We start from the raw sequence: 24,200 nt of genomic DNA, 5'->3' as shown, positions 1-24,200 counted from the left end.
TATGCTGTACCGGTGTGCCTGGAAGCCACCTATTTATGGCTTGGGAGTGGGGTTTTGTTATTCATTGTGTCATGGTGTCGGTCTTTCACCTGCATGTGCTCCTTGACTAGATGTCAGCGGGTATTAGCGGAAGGATATGACAGGTAAATAGTACTGGAAGTAGAATACAGTGGCATGGGAAGATCCAATGTGCCCAAATGAAGACATCAGGTGAATGTGCCTCTGAACTACACCATTCCCTCCGACACATGACTTCTGTTTCCAGTAACTCTCTCACACAAAGATGCACGTTCAGCTTTGTGTGCAGATGTTGCTTTGATGCTGCACCATTTAATTTTTTGAGAGTTGCATAAGAAAATCTGAAGAGGAGAATAGCTCAAGGAGCTTAAGCTCACTGCTGGATTAAACGGTGATCGACAGGTCGCAAGTTTGAATCCCCATTTCAACTCAGCCTTGCATCCTCTTGGTGATCAGTACATCAAGACCCATGAGTGGATTACAGTAACATTCATTATTATAAGTTCGACAAAATAGCAGAAGTGCAGTACGAAGCGAGTGCCATATTACAAAAGAGAATCTATTAAGTGTAGCAGCATGTGATGATAAAAAAATAAATAAACTGCGAGCACCAAGTCCAAGGCTACCTTGCCTTCAAATCTCCTACAGAGATAATCCAGATGAACTCAATGATCAAACACATCACCTTTTCTATTTTGTGGTCTCACTCACGGATCAAGAGTGTTAGGCTTATTTTAATTATTTAACCCGGGCTGGTTTAACCCAGGCTGGGTTCACCCTTTGCTGCTTATTTCCACACCATTATCCTTCAACTGGATGGATCAATTACATATTGGTCTGTGTATGTGAAAGCTTAATTGACACTACACTCAAATGCATATTTCTTTTGTGTTCTGTTCATAGGGAGATGCTGGCTACGTAATACCTATAGCAATCTAGGAGCATGTCACAACACCCAGCTGGATATAAATACGTCCTAGAGACACATAAGTTTCAAACACCTACAACAAGTGAGCTTCAGCACCCACTGACATGAACGGGAGCAAGATGCAAACACTGAGTTATTTTAACACTGATTTACAGGTGCATTTTACGGGGTGCTGTTGGTGCCATGTCTCCGATGCCATGGATTCAGGCAATGCATGGGCACAGTTACGGGAAGGGGAAACATGCATTGGGAGGTGCTTTCTCAGGTTGTTGTGGGGAGGTTATGGGGGCTACGTGCCGGGTGGCACAGATTTTAAGGCCACACGCTGCTGCATGGTGGAGACAATGTTCCTTACGTTTCATATGGTCCTGTGATGTTGCAATAGTGTATCCTGATCCAGTGGCATATGGTACCTATATAAGGCTCCACGCATCTACTCAGTTACAACTATGATCATATTATTTATTTTACTGCACTTGTAGTGTTGTGACGTTGGTTATGTGTGTTGATGTATAAGGTGTCTCACTGACGTTCTTTTGTGTGCAGCTGCTAGGCATGGTTGCCAGTAGATGTGACCCCATTACTGTTTGTGAGCCGGAAAACTCAGTATCGACAAACAGGTGCAGCTGCCTTGGATTTGGATTGTGTGGGTAAAAGTTGGAGACATCCTGCACTACAGTGACCAGCTCAGTGACACCCGTTAGACAGAGGACAAGGTCACTTCTTGTTTTACAGAACTACTGTAATTTTGAAGATTGTAACTCAGTCTATAGTCTCCATGACACAAGTATTCTATACATTCAATAAATAACAGATTTCTCATGGACCCCCCATAGAGATTCTAAAGTCATGAATTCTCCAGGTTCTTGTACACAAACTCTAAGTCTGTGCCACTTTTTTGAGTTACTAATTAATTACAATACTATTTTTCAAATACAGTATTAGACAGACAACATGTGGTTGATGTATTTTATTCAAATCTGTATTTATTTAACAATAATGAACAGAGCACCCTGCACATAAGCGGTGATATTTATACCCCTTTACAGGACATGTCCTGAGCACGTAGCATCAAGGTCAGTGCATCTTCTAACCAGGACGTTCACGGGGTCTGGTGACATACTCCCACCAGATAGGTGGCAGATCGCCCTCTTTTCGTGCTGGTGGCAAAGACTCAGTCTTGGGCCCAGAGGGTGCAGTTTCAGCTTGAATCTGAGCGACCTAAAATGGAAGAAAAACTGAGGTAAATAGCTGCACATTCTTTCAAAGATGGGCGCCTTAATACATGCAGTAGCATGTGCATTAATTATCTGAAATCAGAAATGTAATACACAGTAAGACAATCTGTTTTAGATCAACACTGCTTTTCTTTCATTTGTTTTGTAAATAAAAAAACAACAAACGTTAAAAAAAAAAAAAAAAAATTGCAAATGATCCATACTAGTCGAGTTCTTCATGATGCTTAGTAAAGAGAGAAGCAATGAATATGAAAATAACAACATGCACAGCAAGGAAACAAATGACGTCAATGGAGAAACACATCTCACAGTTCCATAACGTTAACACAGTACACGAGTTTGTAAACTACGTTTGGTGACTTTGTTATCCTACGTTGGCAAGAAAGCAATCAAGTGCATTTGTCTTTTCAGCTATATTTTCAATCTATGAAAAATGGTGAGTTGTTCACCAGTGAAATAAATAGTAAAGCGCACTTATATTAAAAGAAAGGGTTTATCCATCCAAGCCCACGCTCTTCAGCCAAGATCCGACAGAAGCACCTTAAAAGTCAAACCAGGGAAGGTTCACAGGCTGGCGAAACACAACGGCGGTGAAAGATACCAAAACTGTTCGTAGCATTTACTGATCGTGTCATAAGGAACAGTGAACAAAAATGTTTTTTCAATCACTGGGTTCTCGGAGGAGGAACCCTCGAACCCTCCAAAGTGAGCCACTGCCAGGAGCCTTAGTTCACTTCAATTTTTTTATTTTTTAGAGGACACGAGAGTTAACATTATTCAAAAGGTAATAACTTACACTTGCTGTGGATGGCCTTAATTTTAGAATTTTGACTTCTTGTACGGAACTGTTCCTGGGCCACTTATGACGGAATAAAGGGCTCCGTTGCATTGAAAAAATACCCAAGCGACAATGTAAATATATTTACTTTATAAAATAGAGGAACGGATCTCCAAACGGCAAAACAAAACACTGAACATTAGATCAAGTGCTTCGATGACTTGCGCCAATTCACTGGCAGTTAAGCAAACACTTTGGGCATTTATGAATAGCAAGAGAGCACCAGGACACACACTATCTTCTGTCTTAAGGTCATAATTCCTACAAATATTCCATTACACAGAAAGGCTACCGTTTACCAACAGACCGAACACCCACAAATTAAGCAATTTAGTTCAGATACTTCTTCCACGTCTAAGGTGTTCAACTTCCTCTACAGAAATTAACAATTTGGTGTAAACTTGGCTCATCAAACGCACCTCCTTAGTCCAGCTCTCTGCCCGCAGCTTCTTCCATGCTTCCCTTTTGGCAAAATAGTCCGGATATTGTGCCTTCTCGGAAGGATGCCAGTAATCTAAGGCCCACTCTGGAACCTGTCGGAATCACAGAAAGAAATTAAGAAAATATTAAGAATTTTAGTTGGTAGTTCTATTTCTTGGGATACATAATATCTGCATGCCTTGGGATAATCAGTAACACAAGAAAGGAGTTAAGAGTTTTGGGCAGTATTAGTTAACAGTTTAGACGTTATCTACAGCTTCTGTACTAATAAACATTTTTACTAAAGTGTAAAGGTCAAACTTGAGTTCATTACACAGTAATGTAAAACTTCATACAAGAAAACTTCTTGCTGCCTCAGAGATTGCTAATAACAATTGCATATATATATATATATATATATAGGTTCTCTCTCTCTCGGCTAAAAAGATATGTGTTAAATGAGATGTAAATTATTGTTATAAAATCACTATAGATAGGTAAGGTAATATGATCTTACCTTACTTAAAAAAAAAAAAAAATGAAACTTACTGAAAAGAAAAACAAAGGTTAAAATGACATCTTCTACTATGGTTTAAAGATGCATTAGGCCCAATGCTGGCTGCTTCCCACTGTTACTTAGAGAATGAAAGTCCGTCAAATGGCGGTCACGTCAGTTGTAAGCTCAATTTGAAAGTGGTGATTAGAAATGAGTGTTGAGTGCTATGAGTACAGGTTGATCAGCACGCTTTCTGACCTTCTGGATACCTTTTAAAACAAGAGGAATGCGCAGAAATGTACAGTCAAGATGAAACCTTCAGCTGATGCTGAATAAATTGCACAATCCTCTTTTTGGAGCTGCAGGGTGGTAATTATTTTTATGAGATGACGCTGACTGTTCCATGTGCTGGAAATGGGTTCACCTAAGAGAAACCTTCTTTTTCAAGGACTTTGTCCAAAACCCAAGGGTGCTGTTCCCACTTCAGTCCGCTAAAAGCTGAATGCTACATAAAGCTGCTTTTAGATTAAAAACTCCCACTGAATGAGCTGTTTAAAATCCAATTTGGTGCCTACAGCCCAATGCCAAGGATGCAGGGCCTTATCTTAATCTCTCTGACCATACACCTCCTATCAGAGACAAAAACTGAAGCAGTGTTGTCCACCAGCACCTGAACTTGAGTCACTCCCACATGGGTCTTGAACACATTCTATGATAGTCAGCCTGCTCCTAGCTCCAAGACGTTCATATGAAGCGTTCTACAGCGACGGATGATCATTATCTTGACGCCTAGAAGCCCTAACCATCCTAAAAAACAGAAGATAATGTTTTGAACAGAGCCCCTGAAGCCTAAAATGTCTCTCTTAGGAGTAGGTGGTTAGGGAAGTCCCAGTTCTTTAATTTATGAACTACGCAGGAAAAAACTAGAGTTCGTGGGAACTGTCGCAGAACCTACTTCATCTCTGTCGGTAATACCACTGCAGATGTGCTGTACAGTGACTATGAGATGCTAATGGATGCACCAAAAATTGTCAACACCTTCAGGCTCAGTAACCTCAGCACTGAGCAAGCTGTATGAGAAGAATTCAGCAGCAATGGTATAATCATGGCGAATACGTTGCACCCATTCAACAGGAGGAAATGCCAACTGCAGGATCAAATCTACGACTGCTTAAATAAATTGCATTCACTGTGTCTACTAGCTGTTACCTTTTCTGGAAAATGGAGAACCCTTAATCATGAGGAAGTGTAACAGCAACGGGCAAGTGCATAAGCCTTTCTTTTGTCAATTGTCCAAATATAGGTAAACATGTTCGTCTTCTCAGTGAAGGCAGGTCACTATCATCGGAATCTACTTGGTAAACACTCTAGGTGCTGTTAACAGGTGAGGAGAAGACAGAAAATTGTACTGTCCCTCCACCAATATGAATCTCTGGTATATTATGTGGCAGGTCTGTTCAGGAAAATATGCATTCTGAATATCCAGGGGCACTGTTCAGTCCCAAATAGGTAAAGTACATAAACTATCTGTTGGAGGAACATGATCACACATTTCTCTTTCTTAGTGCATATAATGAAAACCAGAGATGATTAGGAGTAAGCTCATTTACTGTAAGGTAGCAATCCTGAAAAGGAAATCCATTCATTTAACATCCTTCATCAAAACCGCTTGCAAGGAGGAGGGGTTGGAGGGAGAAGATCGGGAGGGCAAAGAAAGAAAAAGTACTGTAGGACTCAATGGGCCAAAGTAATTGCCATTTGTTTTTCAAGCATATTTGCCATAGGTAGGTCATAGATCCAATCACTGGTGAGGATTTGGGCTGTGGGCATGTGAAATGAAGAAAATTGTTGTGATGGTGGTCCACCCCCCCATTCAACTTTCTAGAAGTGAGGCATTGCTGTGGAGGAAGCTATCGATATTGTTAAGGCAAACAGGGAATGGCTGTATCCCCAACACTTGTGGCACTGCTGATGGAACAAATGCTGAAGGGGAAAGTTGTTTTTATATTTTAACCAGCTGCTTCTTCCTGAGAAGACAGTTGTTCGCACTGCACACTATCAGCCCTTTGCATGCATTTCACTTTGTGCCTTGCTCAAGGGTGTCATGTTCCGTACATGATATTCTAATCCGTAATCGCCACTCTAGGAGTTCAGGAATCAGTCCTCAATTTTTAGACATATTATCACGTTAGGCCTGTTCTTATACAACTACAGGGTATATTATATGGACACCACATAAGCCTAAGTGGGGCACAGGGCGCTCCAGTCATGACCGTCGCGTGACACAATTCCATTGACAGCTTTGCTTATACTAGTGCTGACTCTTTAGCCAACCGAGAAGACTGCCATCAAGATAACAGGCATCCCCTTGCCAATCTTTACATGTATGGGGGTCGTGGTCCATCTCTGAGACAGGAACAGGCAGAAGGGTTATCACCGCTATGCTCTCAGATTTTAGATAGAAGGTAGAAATTCTTTCAGTTTTCAGAATCATACACAGATGGTGGGGTTGCTTATATTCTTTACCCTAATCGTGATGATGATCACTGTTTTATGTTTCATCTGCCTAATTATCACAGCCCATGCTTTTAATAACAGGATGCAACTGCTTCAATGAATGGATTGAAATCCAACTTAAATCTCTTATCCCTTGGCATGTGTGAGTCTCTGAGTAAGTGAGCAAAAGGGGTAAGATCTGTTCACCACGACTTCCCTGAGGAGTCAGAGTGTCATGTTTAGATTGCCACAAATCACCTTTATGTTCTAGGTGGGTCGGGCACTGCAAGCTAACCAGGATTCAGACAGACAGCTTCCAGAGCGTTTGGGATCGACTCAGTCATCTGCATACACTGGTGCTACCGTCCTAAAACACGCAGTCCTATTATCATAATAGAAACTGCACGACATGACACGACCAACCCTGATCAGGCACAAATTTTAACAGATCTCCTGAGTAACTCTTTCTCTCATGCCAAAGATGCCCTAATCACCTTTACAGGGAGATGTCTGTGGTATTAGGAAAAAATCCCACTCAGCTAAATAGGTAGCACTTATCTTCAGTCTGTAGGTTTTTCAAGCTTTAACCTTGAATGGATTCCCCATTTGGTGTTTCTACCACTGAAACTTACCCTTTAAATATAGCACAAACACAACCAGTGGTAATACCAGTAAATATGAGACCACCTCTCAAAAAACATTTATTAGCTCATGGGCTTCCTAATGGGGGTGGAGATGTTACGTTTGTGGTAGAGGGACACAATGCATACAGAACAGAAATATTTTATTCATTGGTCAACTTTCCTGTAGCAGATGCAAATTCAAACACTTTTCATACATATACTGTAGTAAATTCACCAACAGAATACATAGCTAATGCATATTTAGAAATACCACTATCATATCCAGAACACCACGATTGGTTTCAAGGCGCCCTTCCACATGCTATGCAGAATGTCAGATTAGGTCCTTTAAGTCAGATGGACCTACATGGCTATAATTGCCAACATACACAATACATCCAAACATACAAATTGTACAGGCAGCAGATCTGTGCCCATTATACACTAATTTAGTTAGGATATATAAATGTTTATTACAATTCATGCTCTGGACTCTAGATACCACCCCACCGAAGGATGCTCAGCTGCTCCACAATTGGCTAGGCCAAGGATAAACCTGGAGACTGTATATTTAATAATGGGTAAGGTTCCCTCCAAACGATATAAAATTCAGTTTTTTATGGATAAAAAAAACAAATCAGCTGGAAGCAGTGTTTCTCCATACGGGACCCCAAGAAACACACAGAATTCTCACAATGTGCTTGCATTTGTAATGGTTCCCACCATAGAGGACTGTGCTACTTGAGGCATAGTATTTGCTGCAATTTATACTACCCTGGATGGTACACAGACACCTACAAATCTTTTGGACGTGTTAAAATATATATAAAATTGACATAGGGCAGCCTCTGGCCTGAACTTGGGGATGACACTAATGGGCAGCTTTGCCACAGTCTCCTCCATCATACTAAAATATTAAAGGTGAAGCAGGAGCACTGGGATGTCCCTCAAATAGATCAGGAACATGAGCTGATAACGTTTATTGCCTAAACTTATACTAATATAGGTTGGGATAGTCTGGGGCCCAGACCTAGCAAGCCACAGCTTCAAGGTAATTGTGGTAAGCACACTACTACAACAAGTAAAGGAGGGTTCAAAAAACGCTTGGATAAACAGAAAATAATAAAGATAAAGTAAAATAAAGAGGTTTATCTCTGCATTTGGAAATCATGATAGTTTGCCAGAATCTTCAAGAGCTTCTGGAGGTTACAGCAACTAATGACTACCCTAAAGTCAAAACAACAGACAGGTGTGTCTCCCCAACTGACAATTTACAAATTAAAAAAATCAAATTGAGGGGGGACAGTGAGCACATTAATAAAAGTAATCTTCTGGGGAACATTAATGCTAAGCTATGGAATTCGTCTGGCAGAAAAACACTTGCAGCCAGATCTTGTTTTATCGCTTCCACAGGGGAAGATGTCATTTTGCCTTCTTTCTCAGTCTTTGTTCCAGATACAGTAAAAGAAGCCTATGGTGCAGATTAGGCTCTGGTGCAGGCTCCAGCGTTGTGCCGCATCCACAAGAGTTGGGCTAGGGATTCTCCCTATCATGGTTTACCAATGTGGTCCAATCCACAAATACAACCTCAATATCCAAAGAAACATGAGGCCAAAGCCCCAGTGAGGGCAATTCCCTCACAACTTGAGTACCAGTAGTAATTGATCCCTTTGTAATAACACTGCTAAGCCAGATCATTCATAGTGAGTAGTCTTAGATTACAGGCATTTAATCAGTCACACATTCACATTTGCCATTTAAAATTCACACAGTACAGCACTTATGAACAACACTGTGCGCAAAAAATACATAACAACCCTCCAGTGTTTATTGCCTAAACTTATACTAATATAGGTTGGGATAGTCTGGGGCCCAGACCTAGCAAGCCACAGCTTCAAGGTAATTGTGGTAAGCACACTACTACAACAAGTAAAGGAGGGTTCAAAAAACGCTTGGATAAACAGAAAATAATAAAGATAAAGTAAAATAAAGAGGTTTATCTCTGCATTTGGAAATCATGATAGTTTGCCAGAATCTTCAAGAGCTTCTGGAGGTTACAGCAACTAATGACTACCCTAAAGTCAAAACAACAGACAGGTGCGTCTCCCCAACTGACAATTTACAAATTAAAAAAATCAAATTGAGGGGGGACAGTGAGCACATTAATAAAAGTAATCTTCTGGGGAACATTAATGCTAAGCTATGGAATTCGTCTGGCAGAAAAACACTTGCAGCCAGATCTTGTTTTATCGCTTCCACAGGGGAAGATGTCATTTTGCCTTCTTTCTCAGTCTTTGTTCCAGATACAGTAAAAGAAGCCTATGGTGCAGATTAGGCTCTGGTGCAGGCTCCAGCGTTGTGCCGCATCCACAAGAGTTGGGCTAGGGATTCTCCCTATCATGGCTTACCAATGTGGTCCAATCCACAAATACAACCTCAATATCCAAAGAAACATGAGGCCAAAGCCCCAGTGAGGGCAATTCCCTCACAACTTGAGTACCAGTAGTAATTGATCCCTTTGTAATAACACTGCTAAGCCAGATCATTCATAGTGAGTAGTCTTAGATTACAGGCATTTAATCAGTCACACATTCACATTTGCCATTTAAAATTCACACAGTACAGCACTTATGAACAACACTGTGCGCAAAAAATACATAACAACCCTCCAGTGTTTTTTCTGCCAAAATCGAATGCTAGAAAGCCAAGATCTAAGGGTAGTCCTGGCCCCTTGATAAACCTCCATTAAAAAATTGTTGTACAGAGATTTTAATTTTTGATTTGTGTTTTTTTATCATTAGAGAAGTAATTTAGGTTGAGTAGACATTGCTAATCCTGGCCCATTTTTTCTGGAAAACATTTAAAAAAAAAAAAAAAAAAAAAGATAATGGCGGATATGTTGCAGTGATGATGTAATATTTCTGGAACCATGAGATATATATATATATATATATATACACTTCTTGCTGGTGTCAAAACATAGGTTTTGGGGTCATATAGTCTTATAGAGACAGAAAATAACTCCCCAGAGCAAACCTTCAGCCACCAGATTGGTAATTAATTTTAATATTGATTTTGTTTCAGGTTTTTCATTGATTCAAGTTCGTAAACATGAGTGAAGCAGGTGGTAGCTGAGGATCTTTATCTCCCGACAGTGTTGCCAACTACAAAATCTGAGGACTCCTTCTACAAAGAACAATGTGTCATATGCCAAACTAATCCGAAAGAAAAGCTAACATCAACTGTGGCTGGAGAGAAGAGAGTTTGAGATGTTTGTAGAAATATGTCAAGATGAAGTTCACACAAGAGTTAAACTGATGGGTGAAGAGGATCAAATATTTTTTATCATTGTAACAACAAGTGCTACAAGTTGTATTCAATGGAAAAAAAGCCTTGAAAAAAAATTGTAAAAAAATAGCAAAAACCAGTAAATCACAACGAGAATCTGAGTCTTCTGAGAAAGCGACGACAACCAAACCCATTGCCCATCCGCTTAGAAGATCGATGGCTACCACTCGTCCATCTCCAACAATTGGTCAGAAAGCAGAGGATCTTCAATGTGTTATCTGTGGTTTAGCCAGATTAAAGGCCCGAGGGATTGACAAAAGAACAAAATACACAGTATCTGAGTCTCAAAGGGCAAACAGGTTTTTATCTTCAGCTAGTTTCTTCCAAGATTACGTTTTCAGCCGAGTAGCTGATCTAAACAACGAGGTGAAGGTATTTGCAGTGGATTTGTATGCCCACCCGAACTGCAAGCGTGCATACATTCAAAAATATGAATGTACAATCAGCTCCTAGCAGCAATGTAACCACCAACCTTCAGTTAAGTTTGATCTCTTTAAAAAAAAGGAAATGAAATTTTAAAGCAACTCGAGTGCTGGCTTCGGTTTCACACTCGGTGAGATCAGAGAATTTAATGGTGAACATTGATGAAACTGTATATGTGCATTATAATGAAATTAAGATTTATCTGGTGAGAATGTACAATGACAGAATTAATTTTTTGTCAGTCTAACAAAAACAATGAGCCACTTATGGTGTTCTCAGCTGATTTGACTCCTGAAGTTCTTGCTGCCAATATAAGATCACAGAAAGCAGGAAAATCAGCAGGAACCATTTTAAGAAACATCCTGAAAGATTTAGATTTTGGACTTAATGTCACAGTTTGTGATGACCCAAAGCTCTGCAAATCATGGGAGTCAACAAGAATGCCTGACGCAGTCTTAACATTTTTTACATCATTGTTTAATATCAGCAAAGCTGTTACAAACTAAAGTTCTTTAGTTCGGAACAGAAGCCGCCAACATTGATGACGGATTTGAAGATATAAGCGAAGAAGTGGAAGACAATCCCATGAACTGACAGGCTTATGCTGTGCAAATATACTGCCTTTTCCAAATCATGTTTTATGAATTACATCACGGCAAAAAGAAAACTCCGTTATACATGATGACTGCCCACGCAATCTATGACAAGTGCAAAAGTACAGAGCTAATCACTTCAATGAATAGGATTGGTGAATCAACAAGTTATAATGACATTGTATGGAGCAGGAACTTGTTAGCAGCTCATGCTGTAAAATCTTGTGGATTCGACAGCACACCAGTTCTGAGTCACTTTACCAGGAAAGGATTTACAATTGCTGCTCTTGATAATTTTGATTTTGAAGACAGCTCTACTCTGGAACAACCAGCACACAATTCTGCCATGGTGCTTTTTTAAGACTGTACAAATGAAGTAGATACTGGAAAACAAGCTGTGTCAGCTGAAGGCATAAATAAACAAAGCTGCAAACTTATAACCCAACTGCCTTGCCAATGTGTGCAATATCACTACAAGCTATCAACACATCCCTGCCTACCAGAAAGTTTCAAAGCGGCTGAGGACATGGATCTTCTTCTACATGAGGCTGCGTTCCACAAAGCTGATTTAACTGAATTTATCATATTGCTTATTCGGTGCAGGATGAAGAAAAACTGTAGTGAATACTTTTTAGTGTTTATTGGGACTCAGGAGATTAGCTTGGCCTTTTTGCTTGCAGGCCAGTGCCCCCGTCACCGAGTGACGTTTAACCTACTTAGCATACTCTGTTTTAGTCCATTTATTTTATTATTTCTTTTAAGATGGCTGCCATTATTTATGGTTATAAAAATGTTTTGATTTGCATTATCAGCACCACTCTGTAAAGGCTTCACTATCAGCGTCAGAATCAAGTGATGTACATAGGTATTCCCATCATGTCCCTTTCTCACTTACATGTGGCAGAAACATATGGTACACTTGTTGGGGATTGTTTAAATAATTGCCGCTGCAAGTCTGCCTCCTTATAAATTGTTTGGGAAAATACCTGTTTAAGGAGTCCTACATGATCTGCATAAATACATCTCACACAGACAAGGTTATCAGAGGGATTTCTTCCAGATGTCAGCTACACTGCACATCACCTTGCTGCAGAATTCAGCCTTTGTGTCACCAGATACAGACCTAGAGATCTCATTCGAAGGTAACGAGGGTTGGGGGGCGCGTCTCATAGACATAGTACTGGCAGATTAGGTTTATCATACCCAGCTCTCATTAGGTAAAGGATTAGGTTCTCTTGCTAGGAATTTTACCTTTCATGTTCATTGCAAGGTGGTGGGGGTCTTGTATTCACAACTCATCTTTACAACCATGCTTCTTTTATGTTTTGTTTTCCTAATCATTGCAGCTCATGCATTTTATCTTAGATTGCAGTCTTTTCAATAATGTATTGAAAACTCTTCTGCATCTCCTTCATTGCCTATGTGTGACTGAGGCTTGTTGATAACATGAGAAAAGGGTTACTTCCGTTCTACCATGATCCTGAGATGTCACAATCTAAATTCATGCGTACGGCTCCCAGAAATCACCTTTTACTGTTTGAGTTTTTTTAAGAGTTACTACTTATGAGCCGAGAAGGTTGGGCCGACAGTTGCGACTTGTTGTAGGAGTAGCTTAGCAACCTAAAAACAAAAGTGTTGTCTCCCCTAAACCAGCAGTCTCACCAAGGAGTGAGTGTCCAACTACAAAAAAGCCAGTTCCTCTGTGGGCTGAATTCATGCTTTGATCTCCCAGAACACCGTCCCACTGAAGAAGGTTGGGTTTTTACCAGTAACACCATCTCCAGTCACAAACTAAGCAACAGTATACACAGCTCTAAAACAATTTCCAAAATGTGCGTGGTCAGCTTGAAGACTAGCCTATCCTGCTAATTTTCTGTGATGAAGGTGTTTTCCATATTGTAGCTGACATTTTTATGACCAATCCAGTAGAATCTGATGATCTTTATCCAACAATGGGCGTTTTCCACACAACAAAAGTTGTGTTGCGGTGTCCAGGAAGTTCTCTCAGTCAATGTGGAACAGACTATGCACTTACTGAGGTTGAAATCTCTGGAAGCAAAACTGTCCAGTAAGTACTGATCGCAACTCATTATGTTAGTTTGTTACAAGGTAGGCTCGTCATATCTGAGGCTATAGAAACATTGCGTTGGAATGCTTTTTGGGACAAGAATGAAAAATTAGGTTTTGCATATTTTATCTCAGAAGTGAACAACACACAGGGTGCACCTCAATCAAAAGACATAATGCAAAGCCAGACAATGCTCAATACACTCAGTTCAAAATCAGAGAACCAAGTTCGTAGAGTTTGTCAAAGAATGTGACAAATTAAATCAGAGCTTTGCAAGTACTGGAGAAATGTTTTACACGTGATAGCTCTAGTGAAAAACAGGGTACATGCTGATTGGGAAGATGATCAGGAGGTGCACATGAAGACTGTGGAGTCACTGATTAATGTGTTTCGTGAATTCGATTGCATAAACAACCTGAGATATGGGTTCTGGTATTTGAAAAGAGATAAGAAGCTAGCAATGGAAAAACCACACCTCTACAGAAAATTAATCGAAATACATTTTGTGGTGAAAGACAGAGAGGGAAGGTTCAATGCTGTGGCTCCAGATATGAAACTGGAACAGACAATCCAGAGATCACAGAAAAGCTCCAAGGAAATTGTTGGTCAGACACGTAAAAATGAATATGTTGCTCAATAGCAGCTAGTTTACCATGAAGTCCTTTCTATTTGCAATGTTTTCAGAGAGGTGACAAATTCAAAATTAATGGACCATTGTGAAACTGTTCCTCACCATGAACGTGTGGGAAAGAGAGGGGAGCGTTTTAATAAACATGTTGGCATCCTTCTTCATTTAATGCAGCAGCAAGGAACCCCTCTGAAATGACTGAGCCTGTGCGACTACACAACTTTGTGACCAAACAATATGTGGATAACGATATAAAGACATGTCTACTAAATGTCCTGGAACATAGATCGAAACTATACACATAAATGAAGCAGGAGAGATTTGTATTGAAGAGAAAAAGTTGTTTGACAAAATCACTAAAGCTAAACATCCACGCTTTAATTGCCATAGTAAGAGTTTCCTCAAACCAGCCACTACAAAACAGGTTACAAAAAACAACTTTTGCTAGCACATAGAGATGGATGTAGCAAAAGACAGAGGTAAATTTATCAAGGACATTTTGTCGCATGATCTGCTTCCAACAAACGCATTATTTGATGGAGATGCTGAAACCAAATCAGTGAAGCACAAACTCGTACAAGAGCTCGAAAAAAATGTTTACCTGAAGAATTTTTATTTCAAAAGGCATCCTCATTGAAAACTGATGTTGTTGTAGACTGTGTGTCAAAATTGCGAATGGTCAAGATTTCATCCATGCAAAACTTGGAAGAGGTCGTTCAGACTGTTCTACAGATATCAAAGTCAGTGTGCACCTTGCAAGAACTGCACATTGTCTTTGACACTTAGCCTGAACTATTTGTCAAAGAATGTGAGAGACTCAAACGAATGTCTACAATTGGAACAACTGACCTTGCCTGCATCAAAAATTCAACAGCTATACACCTGTGCAACTTGATAAATTCTGGTCATCAACATCGAACAAGATGAACTTGGAGATGTTAACTCGCCAAAACATTGCTGATGCTTCGATGAACACTGATTTTCCAATTATTGCAAGTGGAATGATTGTCAATGAAGAGGTGGTGCCTGCAGAGATGTATTCGAAAGGTAAGGGCCATATTGTTCAAGAACTTAACAGCAAATTGGAGGAAGCTGACCTTCGTACTGTGCCACATGTTGAGTGGGCTGTTCAAAATGTTTCCAATCAAGTCACTGTACTGTGAAATTACACAGGTATTATTATAGTGCAACTTAGATTTTTTGCAATGTTCATAAATCAAGGATTGTCAGAGTTTCGAATAGGTTATGGAACAGGCGAGAAAAGATACGTAGTCCTGCTTCATATTCTGTACAAGAAACTTGACCCAGAGATGACCAGTGTTCTTATCAAGGCATCCATTCTTAAGGGTGATGGCACTATGAGCAAAATTGGAACAAAGCTTGGAGCTTCAACTGCTGAGCTGCTGGGTTTGGTTGTTGCCGCTTTCCCAGAAGACTCAGATTCTTGTTGTGACTCACTGGTTTCTGATTTATTTTGACAAATTTTGTCCAGGTTTTTTTCTATTGCATACGACTTGTGGCACTTGTTATTACAATGATAACATATTTAATCCTCTTCACCCATAAGTTTCGATCTTTTGTGAACTTCGCCTTGCCGTATTTCTGCTGCATCTCAAACTCTCTTCTGTACAACAACCGTTGATGTTAGCTTTTCTTTTGGATTAGTCTGGCATAGGACACATTTTTCTTTGTTGAAGTTTCTAAAAGGATTTGGCCAAAAGAAGAATGTGACTTTAAAGACGTATAAAAATACCTTGTGCATGTGTGGAAAACGAGTTCTGACTGTCACACATTTGACAGTCTTCGGTACAGTGAGTTAAACAGATTAGTCTCGCTAAGTGACCTTCCCTCAATGTAGGATTCTGTGCGTGGACACATTGAAACAGCGTTCTACTTGATCAGAAGATGTGTAAATGCTTTGGATCATGCATATGCAGAGAAAGATGCATCTACATTTTGTTGGGAAGATATTGGTGGGGTGCTAAAACCTACAAAATTTCTAAAGCCTCTACCCACAGAACTTACAAGTACTTGCAAAACCTGTGCTACAAAAAGGTGTCCGTCAATATGCTCCTCTCAAACGTCTAACATTCTGCAATGTACCACGAGCGATGGCCGAAAAAAATAAAATGAACTATGAAAATGTGTCTAAAACAGGAGTACCAAGCATTATTTTTTTCATATTCAGATCAGAAATTGTTTGGTGTATACATAAAAGGATTAAAAAGCATTATTATTTGTTTCATTTCTATATATGTCTCTTTTTCCTCTGCTATAGCCGCCATGTAGGAACATGGCAGAAGGGTTGTTCTGAGGAGTTATTTACAGTCTCTATAAGACTATTTGATCCCCCAAAATGAAATATGCAGGTCTCATGGTTCCTGAAGTATTACATCATCTCTGCAACAAATCCGCCGTTTTTAAAAATGTCCAGAAAAATTTGGCCCAGATTAGCAATGTCTACCCAAGCTAAATTACTTCTCTAATGAACAAAAAACACAAATTAAAAATGAAAATCTCTGGAAAACTATTTTTTTATGGCGGTATGTCAGGGGGCCAGGATAAGAACCTTCTCCTTGTTAGGCTTCCAGCGCCGATTTTGTCGACTTCTCTAAGAGTATAAGAGCAGTCCAGGACTGTTCTCAGCCCATGTGACATCAATATAGTATGATAATGACCATGGGGCATTGTCCTGTGTAGATGACATCCATCTGATGATGATGACCTCAACATACACTTAGCCAGGGTAGATCGAAATGTTTTGGGAGTTGCCGACCATGGCTATAGATTCAATTTTAAGAAAATTAAAATTGCCTCTCTCAGTGTCCTGGTTCCTGGGATACGAGCTATCAAATGAGGGGAAAAGTCTTGCACCACAGTTCTTAGAGAAGTGCGCTCAACTACAACCACAAACAATATCAAGAAACTACAATCTTTGCTAGGTCTCTTCAATGTTGGCAGAACTTACATTTCAGACTATGCACAACGCATTAAACCACTGTAGGACTCTATTCCACCTGATTTATCAAGCAAACCCTGGACTCCACAACATACAGAAATTCTCAGATCATTATAGACTGACATGCTTGAAGCAAAACATCTACACACACATGTAAACAAAATAAACCTGGTAATCCGGATCATCCCAGGTGCCACTGGTTTCGCATATGTCACATTCAATGAAGGTGACACAGTACCCAAGGCGTAGAAATCACACATATACTCCAATGTAGAAATGTGTTTTGCACCAACAGAAAAAATGACTGACTGCAGTTCAGATGGCGGTCACCAAGGAGAGGACACTAGCCCAGGGAAAATGCATTATTGTTGTAACCCCCAATACCAGCTCTTGAGGCTGTTACCAAAGCCAGCGTTCCAAACGTAATAGGCATTCAATCAATATTGGACACAATGGGCTATCTCCTTGACTGCCACTGATGTACACTGTTTTGGACCCGAAACTACAGACCCAACAATTTCTCCAATATCTACTTGGAGTATCCCATGCCCACTAATGTCATGCCTCTTGACCAATACAGAATCATCATTCACACTGATGGTTCAGCTCAACCAGCTGTAGGTACCAAACATCAGTAGTCCATGGCTTGCGCAGCTGTATCTGGAGTGATGAGCGATGGTGAATTCCACACTCCACAGGCCTACACACAGTCCCTAGGGAATTGCGCAGCACACTTGCAGAGCTTAAAGCTTTGATTTTGGCACTGGAACATATGGATCCTGACATTCCAACACTCATTGTGTGCAATTTGTACTATTGTGTCCAGTCCGTTAATGAACACATGAACACTTAAACTACTGGCGCCTTAATAGGTTTAGAGATTCAAAAGGAAACACCATAAAACACAAATTCTTGTGGGGGAAAGTGGCAGGTCTCAAAGACAAACTGCCACGGGCTCATGTCATCCATACATTGGGCCACTAACGTGCTGGAATACATGTTGTAGGAAATTCACTGGCTGATGAAGCGGCCAAATCTGAAGTTGCTACGGCTTCATTGCTGCAGTAACTCATTCTCATACCAGGGTGGATGGTGGCAGCTTTGCTGCTGTGAATGCCTTGGCTGATGGCAAGCCTTTACCAAAAGCATACCCTAACAAATATTCTTACCACTTAAGTGCCCAAAACAGTCCCTTTATTACAAAACTATGGGTGCGTGATCGTGTGATACCCAACCAATATCGTAGGCTACATCTGAGAACAGCAGCACACACATCTCCTCACCACAAAAATGCTATTGGTGGCCTGATCTATACAAGCGGACCAAGCAGTATGTCCTTAGTTGTGACATTTTCCAACAAATTCTCTTAAGGAAATGTTCCTGACTTGTATTGTGACATAGCTACCCTAATATATAAAGTCCTCCCGACTGAGCAGTGCAGTCCAGGGGTAGTGCAGGGGGAGCCCCACCAAGGGAAAAACCAGTGGTTTATCCTAATTGATTTGGTTACCAGAACGCTCCCCAAAGATGCGAAAGATCTGCATTACTCTGTCAATGGACCAACATGAGTTGGTGAAATATCACAATACGTCATCCACGTACTGAGAACCACACTTCTTCCATGCTCCCTCAGATCTTGTACACCTGATTAAAGGGTCCTGACTGATCCATATAGCCAGGGGCCCAAGTACCCACGCAAATAGAAGAGGGGAGAGCGGAAACCCCTGTCGAGTGCCCCTGCGCAGGGCGAAAGACCTGGAGAGTGCAATTTCAGATTCCTCTGGGTGTGCCCACAACGATCATCCAACACTAGAACTGTTATTAAAGATTTGCAAGTCTTTTTCTGGACATATGCAGTTGCAGCATTCCATTCGGGCCAGGGCCCTGCTTTTTCCTTTGGCCCATACAGGGACGTCATGGGAACGATGGGTGTTGGGATTCATTATCCGTCAACTTCCAATAATTAGGAAAATTCAGTAGTGGAAAGAAATAAAACAGGACTTAAAGCAATCCCCAATAGCTAGAGTATTAGGTCCCGCACAACAACAGCAAAGACCTTGCAGGCCAGTGCATTGACAAAGTTGGTCTGGTGGCCACATATGACATGTATTTAGACTTTGTTGGTCTGAATACCCCTTAACCATATTAAGAACCATGCTGTGAGACCACTAAGAGCTTAGACTCTCTCTTGAAAAAAAAAATACCTTTGGTTTCATGAGGACACAAATATCACATGTATTTGCTTATGGTCAGAGCCACAAGGATGGAAGTATCACGGACATCTGTAGTGAGCGAGGACAAGATTAAAACCCCGAGATTTCAGGAGCCACTGGGAATTTTTTTTTACAAAAGCTCTGGATGCTGGGTAGAACGCTGCATAAACTCAATGAATGTCACCTTCATCAGCAGTGACTTTGATGAGATCTACAGCTGGTACCGCAACATCATCACTTAGTGCAGGAAAAGTAGAAAGGCTAAACAGAAATCAAAGTCTGAAGTCTTGGGAACGATTCAGAATTCATTAGACTACTCCTTCAGACTAGTTCCCACAATCAAAGCCTTTGTCACAGCTTACTGCAGAGTTAGCTTAATTACTTATATTATATAGAAAGTTAGATTAATCCTGTGATATAGTTGCTAGTCCCTCCCGGCACACTCCATCTGTTGTGCCATTTCTGTTGACCTTTATTAGCCAGGATCACAATTAGACATCGATCTCTTGCTTCAAATAACTCTGGCTGGCCTGTGTCAGACTATCAGACGGTGCTTAATTTGAGCTGCTGCTTTCCGGTGCGGAGCGCCGGCACTTAGTTTTCAGTATCAGGCATTTACAACGAGCAAAAGACACCAATGGGAAAGACGGAGGAAGAGAAAACGAAAAAAACGTCATAAAGGGAGAAAGCAAAAAGCTGCAAGAGTGAGCTGAAGGGGCAGGGAGTGGCTATTAATGGATTAAAGAGGCCCGGGATGGCTTCAGGAGTACGCTTCCTCAGCATTCAGTGCTTGCATATTTAAATGAAGCAGCCGCGTGTTTCACAGGAGAGCTTTGGGCACCAGCACATTTTTATTTACAAATTAAACACTGCTCTCAGATCAATAATTTGCAGATGTTGAATAAATCCTACTTCGAAGTCGACATAGCAAAAAGCTGCCATTATGATCCATGTAGCTCTTCGAGTTGCTTTCAATACACAACTCTGATTCTTCTGGAATTGCGGGGGTGTACAATCTGACAACCACCTGGTTTTAACTCCTCTTATGACACAGTTAAATACCTCAGTTCAAGAGACCCATTTATCTTTTCTCAGAGTGGTCCGCAGTTTTGTCTGCAGCATAACATGTAAAAAAAAAAAAAAGCATTGGCTCTCATGGTTACTTAAGCTACTGCTTTCCTCACTAGTAATGGTACCTATAAAGGTATTTCTGAACAGTTAAGTATTGGAAGGAAAAGAAAAGAATTGGTTAAGCCTACTAAAGTGCAAATGAACTGCTAATAGTTGCATCTCTGGCAACACGCTGGTGGGGGTTGGGGGGTCTCAAAAAAATTATAAGGGAGATTCACAAAAACATTTATGGGTATTGCGGTAGTACTCTTACACGCCTTAGTGAATAGGCCATGAAAAGATCCAACTACCTGTTCTTAAAAGTGTAAACAAGGCACAGTACTTTCTATTTGCACTATTTGTATATGAATATTCCTGTTTTAGTTGTTTTGGGGCCAATTCACAAAGGCTTGTAAGAGTACATACATTTTACTGCAGGAGTACACCTGCTAATTCCTTTGCTAATAGACCCCTATGTGTGCAGTAAACACTTGTGCGTCACGTTTGTAAAACGTATACATCGATTTGTATGTGAAAACCCCTATGGCACCGCTGCTTCATAAGACCGTAGAAGAAATATATTATGGGACTGCTCTTTGCATAGGTCACGAGTAAGGGCTGTCCCTATCTGGAGTGCAGAATATGGTGCTGAAAGGGGATATGTCTTAAACTTTGCTGTGAGGACTGTGGTAGGTGGCAAAAAAACAGCTCAGTCCAAACCCACCCTTGGGCAGATAGATGGCCTCCTATTCCAAACTACTGTAGGCTTCAAGAGTCCCTACCTATCCCACAAGGTGTAAGCCAACAGAATGCTTTCAAACGCTGAAAATTAACAGCCCCTAGCTCATATACTAAATATATGACTTTATTCTAATAAAAAGAAAGTGTTTTGTATTACAGTGATACGATTTCCCAAGGAAAAAGGGTGTGATTTTTGATAGGTTGAAGCAATCGGGATTTTGTCCACTGTACTCACTCAGTTTTGCCACTGGTCAGAAAAAAACAAGAATAATATGAACAAAAGCAAATGTTGCCGCAGCACAGAAGCCACTGAATAAGATCATGACAGATGTGGAACTTCTAGTGAGAAATCACTTCAAATTGGCTTCAAAGTAACATAAAACAATTCAACAAAGCCAATCAATAATATTTTGGAGGTAGACAACCTGAAATCACGGTTGCCCAAAAAGGAACTCAAAGATTGGAATCTGGAGAGGTAAAAAAGCATTACAGGTGCACCTGGTGTGTGCTTGTAAAGGGATTCTGGCTTAAAATAGTTTATTAGGCTGTTCTGGTTAGAGAAAAATAGAATAGTAGCTCTGAACGAAGTTAATGATAGCAAAATGTATGTTTTTTAAGTTTCAAAAAGTCAGCAAAAAATTAATGATGACTTTATGATTTAAATGTGCTATAAGATTTTTAGTAGGTAGAAGATAAATTAGTTGCGGTATTCAGGTAGGTAAAAATTAAAATTAGGATATTATGGTAACAAGGACTGCTTCAATGCCACGTGTAGCAAAAACGGGACTCAGTGTACCTGCCGGAACTCGTATTCAAACTGTAAGGTTTACCATGATTTAACCACATTTAGACAAATATAAAATAGTAAGAATAAAGCACATTGTGTACATAGTTAGTATTTCCTGTTAAGTTTCTAGTCGCCATAAGTATAGAACTTTAATGGAGAGAAACAGTAGAGGGTTCTGTCAAGCTAAGACACGAGGCATTTTCAAATACAAATTTGTAAATTCTTGAAAACAAGGATCCATAAAGCTCCTGGCCTGATCCCAAACACATGCATGTCTGTGGATAAAAAGGCATCAGCTCTGGAGTTGATCCGGAGAGGTAATGAATACTTTCGAAAGCACTCACCACCTATTGCTCACCTTGTAGCAGTCGTAGCGTTCATAGGAGGTTCCTCCTGGAGAATCAGGAAAGATATAGGGCTGAGTGTGCTGTTTATCCCAAAATTCAAATTCACCGTCCATTAAAAGCTTAGTAGCTTTCACCATGTCCTTTTCATTCTTGTTCTCCTCAAAGCGTGCTCTCAGTAGACAGGCTTGAAACCGATACTCATCTCTGCAATTAAAGAAAATTTTAGAGGACTGGGCATTTTCCAACATTTGCACCAATAGGTAGGCTGTGTAACAGTCATTGCCCCTATTTCCAAATTTAAGAAAGTATCCATCCGAAGATTCCACTTTCTTGGGAAATTGGCTGCAAGTGGATAGGATAGAAACTTCAAAGGGGCTTCAATACTCTAAATGCTTAGAGTATCTCCTATCAATAATATGAACCATCGCGTAGGGTGAGACTGACAATCACTCCATAAAATTATTAGACTAAAAAACAAAATGCATGCTCAGTAGTGTGTGTATAAATCCCCTCCTACCAGAATATCCCACTGTCCACTTTTTAATCCCAAAGACCCTCTATATTGAACCTATACATTGAAGCTGTAAGAGGATGGATGGCCAATGTAATTTACAGGAGGGAGCTTAACAACTACAGTTCCTTTATCTTGAGTGTAGCTCTCTCCCACTCCCAACATACGAGAAAGATATCACAAAGGGACTTTGTTTTAAATAGGAGGCAGTACAGACCCAGGGAAGGCCTTGGGTAAACATATTGTATTGTACAGGTTAGGGGACCAACTATAAAAGTTGTATCACGCAAGTCACACTGAGCATGTATTGCATTGTTGGCTACTGCAGAGGACTTTGAGGGAGGCTGAAGAGATCGTACTCTTACAGGAATTGGAACTGTACTCGCCAAGGGAGACATTGCCAAACACTGGCATTTTTCCACCCCTTCATCCATTACCAGTAGGCAGGCAGCAGTGGACTGGTGCGCAACACAAGAATAACCAATAGTTGTGTCCAGGGGTTGTCCTCAGGAGCTTGCCTTGTTAGGCTAGCCTTGCAATGCCAACGTTGCTTGCTCTGAGGCTTTGTGAGCAGACCCCTGTTAGTCTTTCTCCTTATCGAGACTTTGATTTATTTTGATATTCTTTCTGAGGCTTAATTTAATTTCAGACCTCCTTCTGCAATAGATAGTACTTAATGCTAATTCCCTATATAAGACTATGGATGGTATATGCATAAAAACATTCAATCGTTCTTTAAACAATTAACTAAAGGGGGGGGGGGGGAGTACGGATTAACATACAGAGTCAATTGCAGAACATATTGATCTGGGACAATGAGTAAAAGGTTAACATGCAAAGGGGCAATCCTGGAAGCTGACCGAGGGAATAGGGGCATATAAGAGTGAAATTCGTCCAACCTCCTGCACGGAGGTCCACAGGGGGTAAGCGCAAGCGTGCTCTTGCTGACACTGAGAGGATGTACCTCGTACAAGTCTCGCACTTTAGCTGCCCTAGGGGTGGCTCAAGGTGACACTGCGGACGGGGACTATACGAGATCGTCATGCTGCAGCGCTAGCGCGGTCTCTGGTACCTGAAAACGACCCATGACTCCAGGTGGCGGAGAGCTTTCTTGTACAACCGCAGCACCTTCTGCTGGTGCGTGAGGTAGGCGAAGGACATGACGGCTTCCTAGCTGCAGGCCGCACCAGGCAGCGGAACCTACAGCCTCCCGTCCCTCCCAGCAAACCGATGCCGATGGGCCTGTAGAAACAGAAGACGGGCTTACACGACCAGTGTAAGGTAGGTCGCCATCTTGCAGTCACTGTTCTTAGTAATAAACAATACACAAACACGCAAAACATGCTAATAAGCGCATGAGCTTCATGCTCATTAATAATATTGATGTTTAATTTGAAAATCAAGTCCACGTGGGG

General features: G+C 40.7%; 1 protein-coding gene across 1 annotated transcript; it reads right to left on the bottom strand.

The window, feature by feature from the left end:
* Nucleotides 1-1,901: 1,901 nt before the first annotated feature.
* Nucleotides 1,902-24,032, bottom strand: NDUFB9 (NADH:ubiquinone oxidoreductase subunit B9). Its single transcript, XM_069220721.1, has 4 exons — nucleotides 23,858-24,032; nucleotides 22,286-22,478; nucleotides 3,442-3,555; nucleotides 1,902-2,167 (listed from the first exon to the last, which is right to left on the bottom strand). The coding sequence occupies exons 1-4, from the start codon at nucleotides 23,944-23,946 to the stop codon at nucleotides 2,036-2,038; spliced, it is 528 nt and encodes a 175-aa protein (XP_069076822.1). The 5' UTR covers nucleotides 23,947-24,032; the 3' UTR covers nucleotides 1,902-2,035.
* Between the last annotated feature and the right edge of the window lie 168 nt (nucleotides 24,033-24,200).

Source organism: Pleurodeles waltl, chromosome 2_2 (genome assembly GCF_031143425.1).
Source record: "Pleurodeles waltl isolate 20211129_DDA chromosome 2_2, aPleWal1.hap1.20221129, whole genome shotgun sequence".
Taxonomy (NCBI): Eukaryota; Metazoa; Chordata; class Amphibia; order Caudata; family Salamandridae; genus Pleurodeles; species Pleurodeles waltl.
The sequence above is the reverse complement of the archived record's forward strand: the minus strand, read 5'-3'. Positions and strand labels throughout refer to the sequence as shown.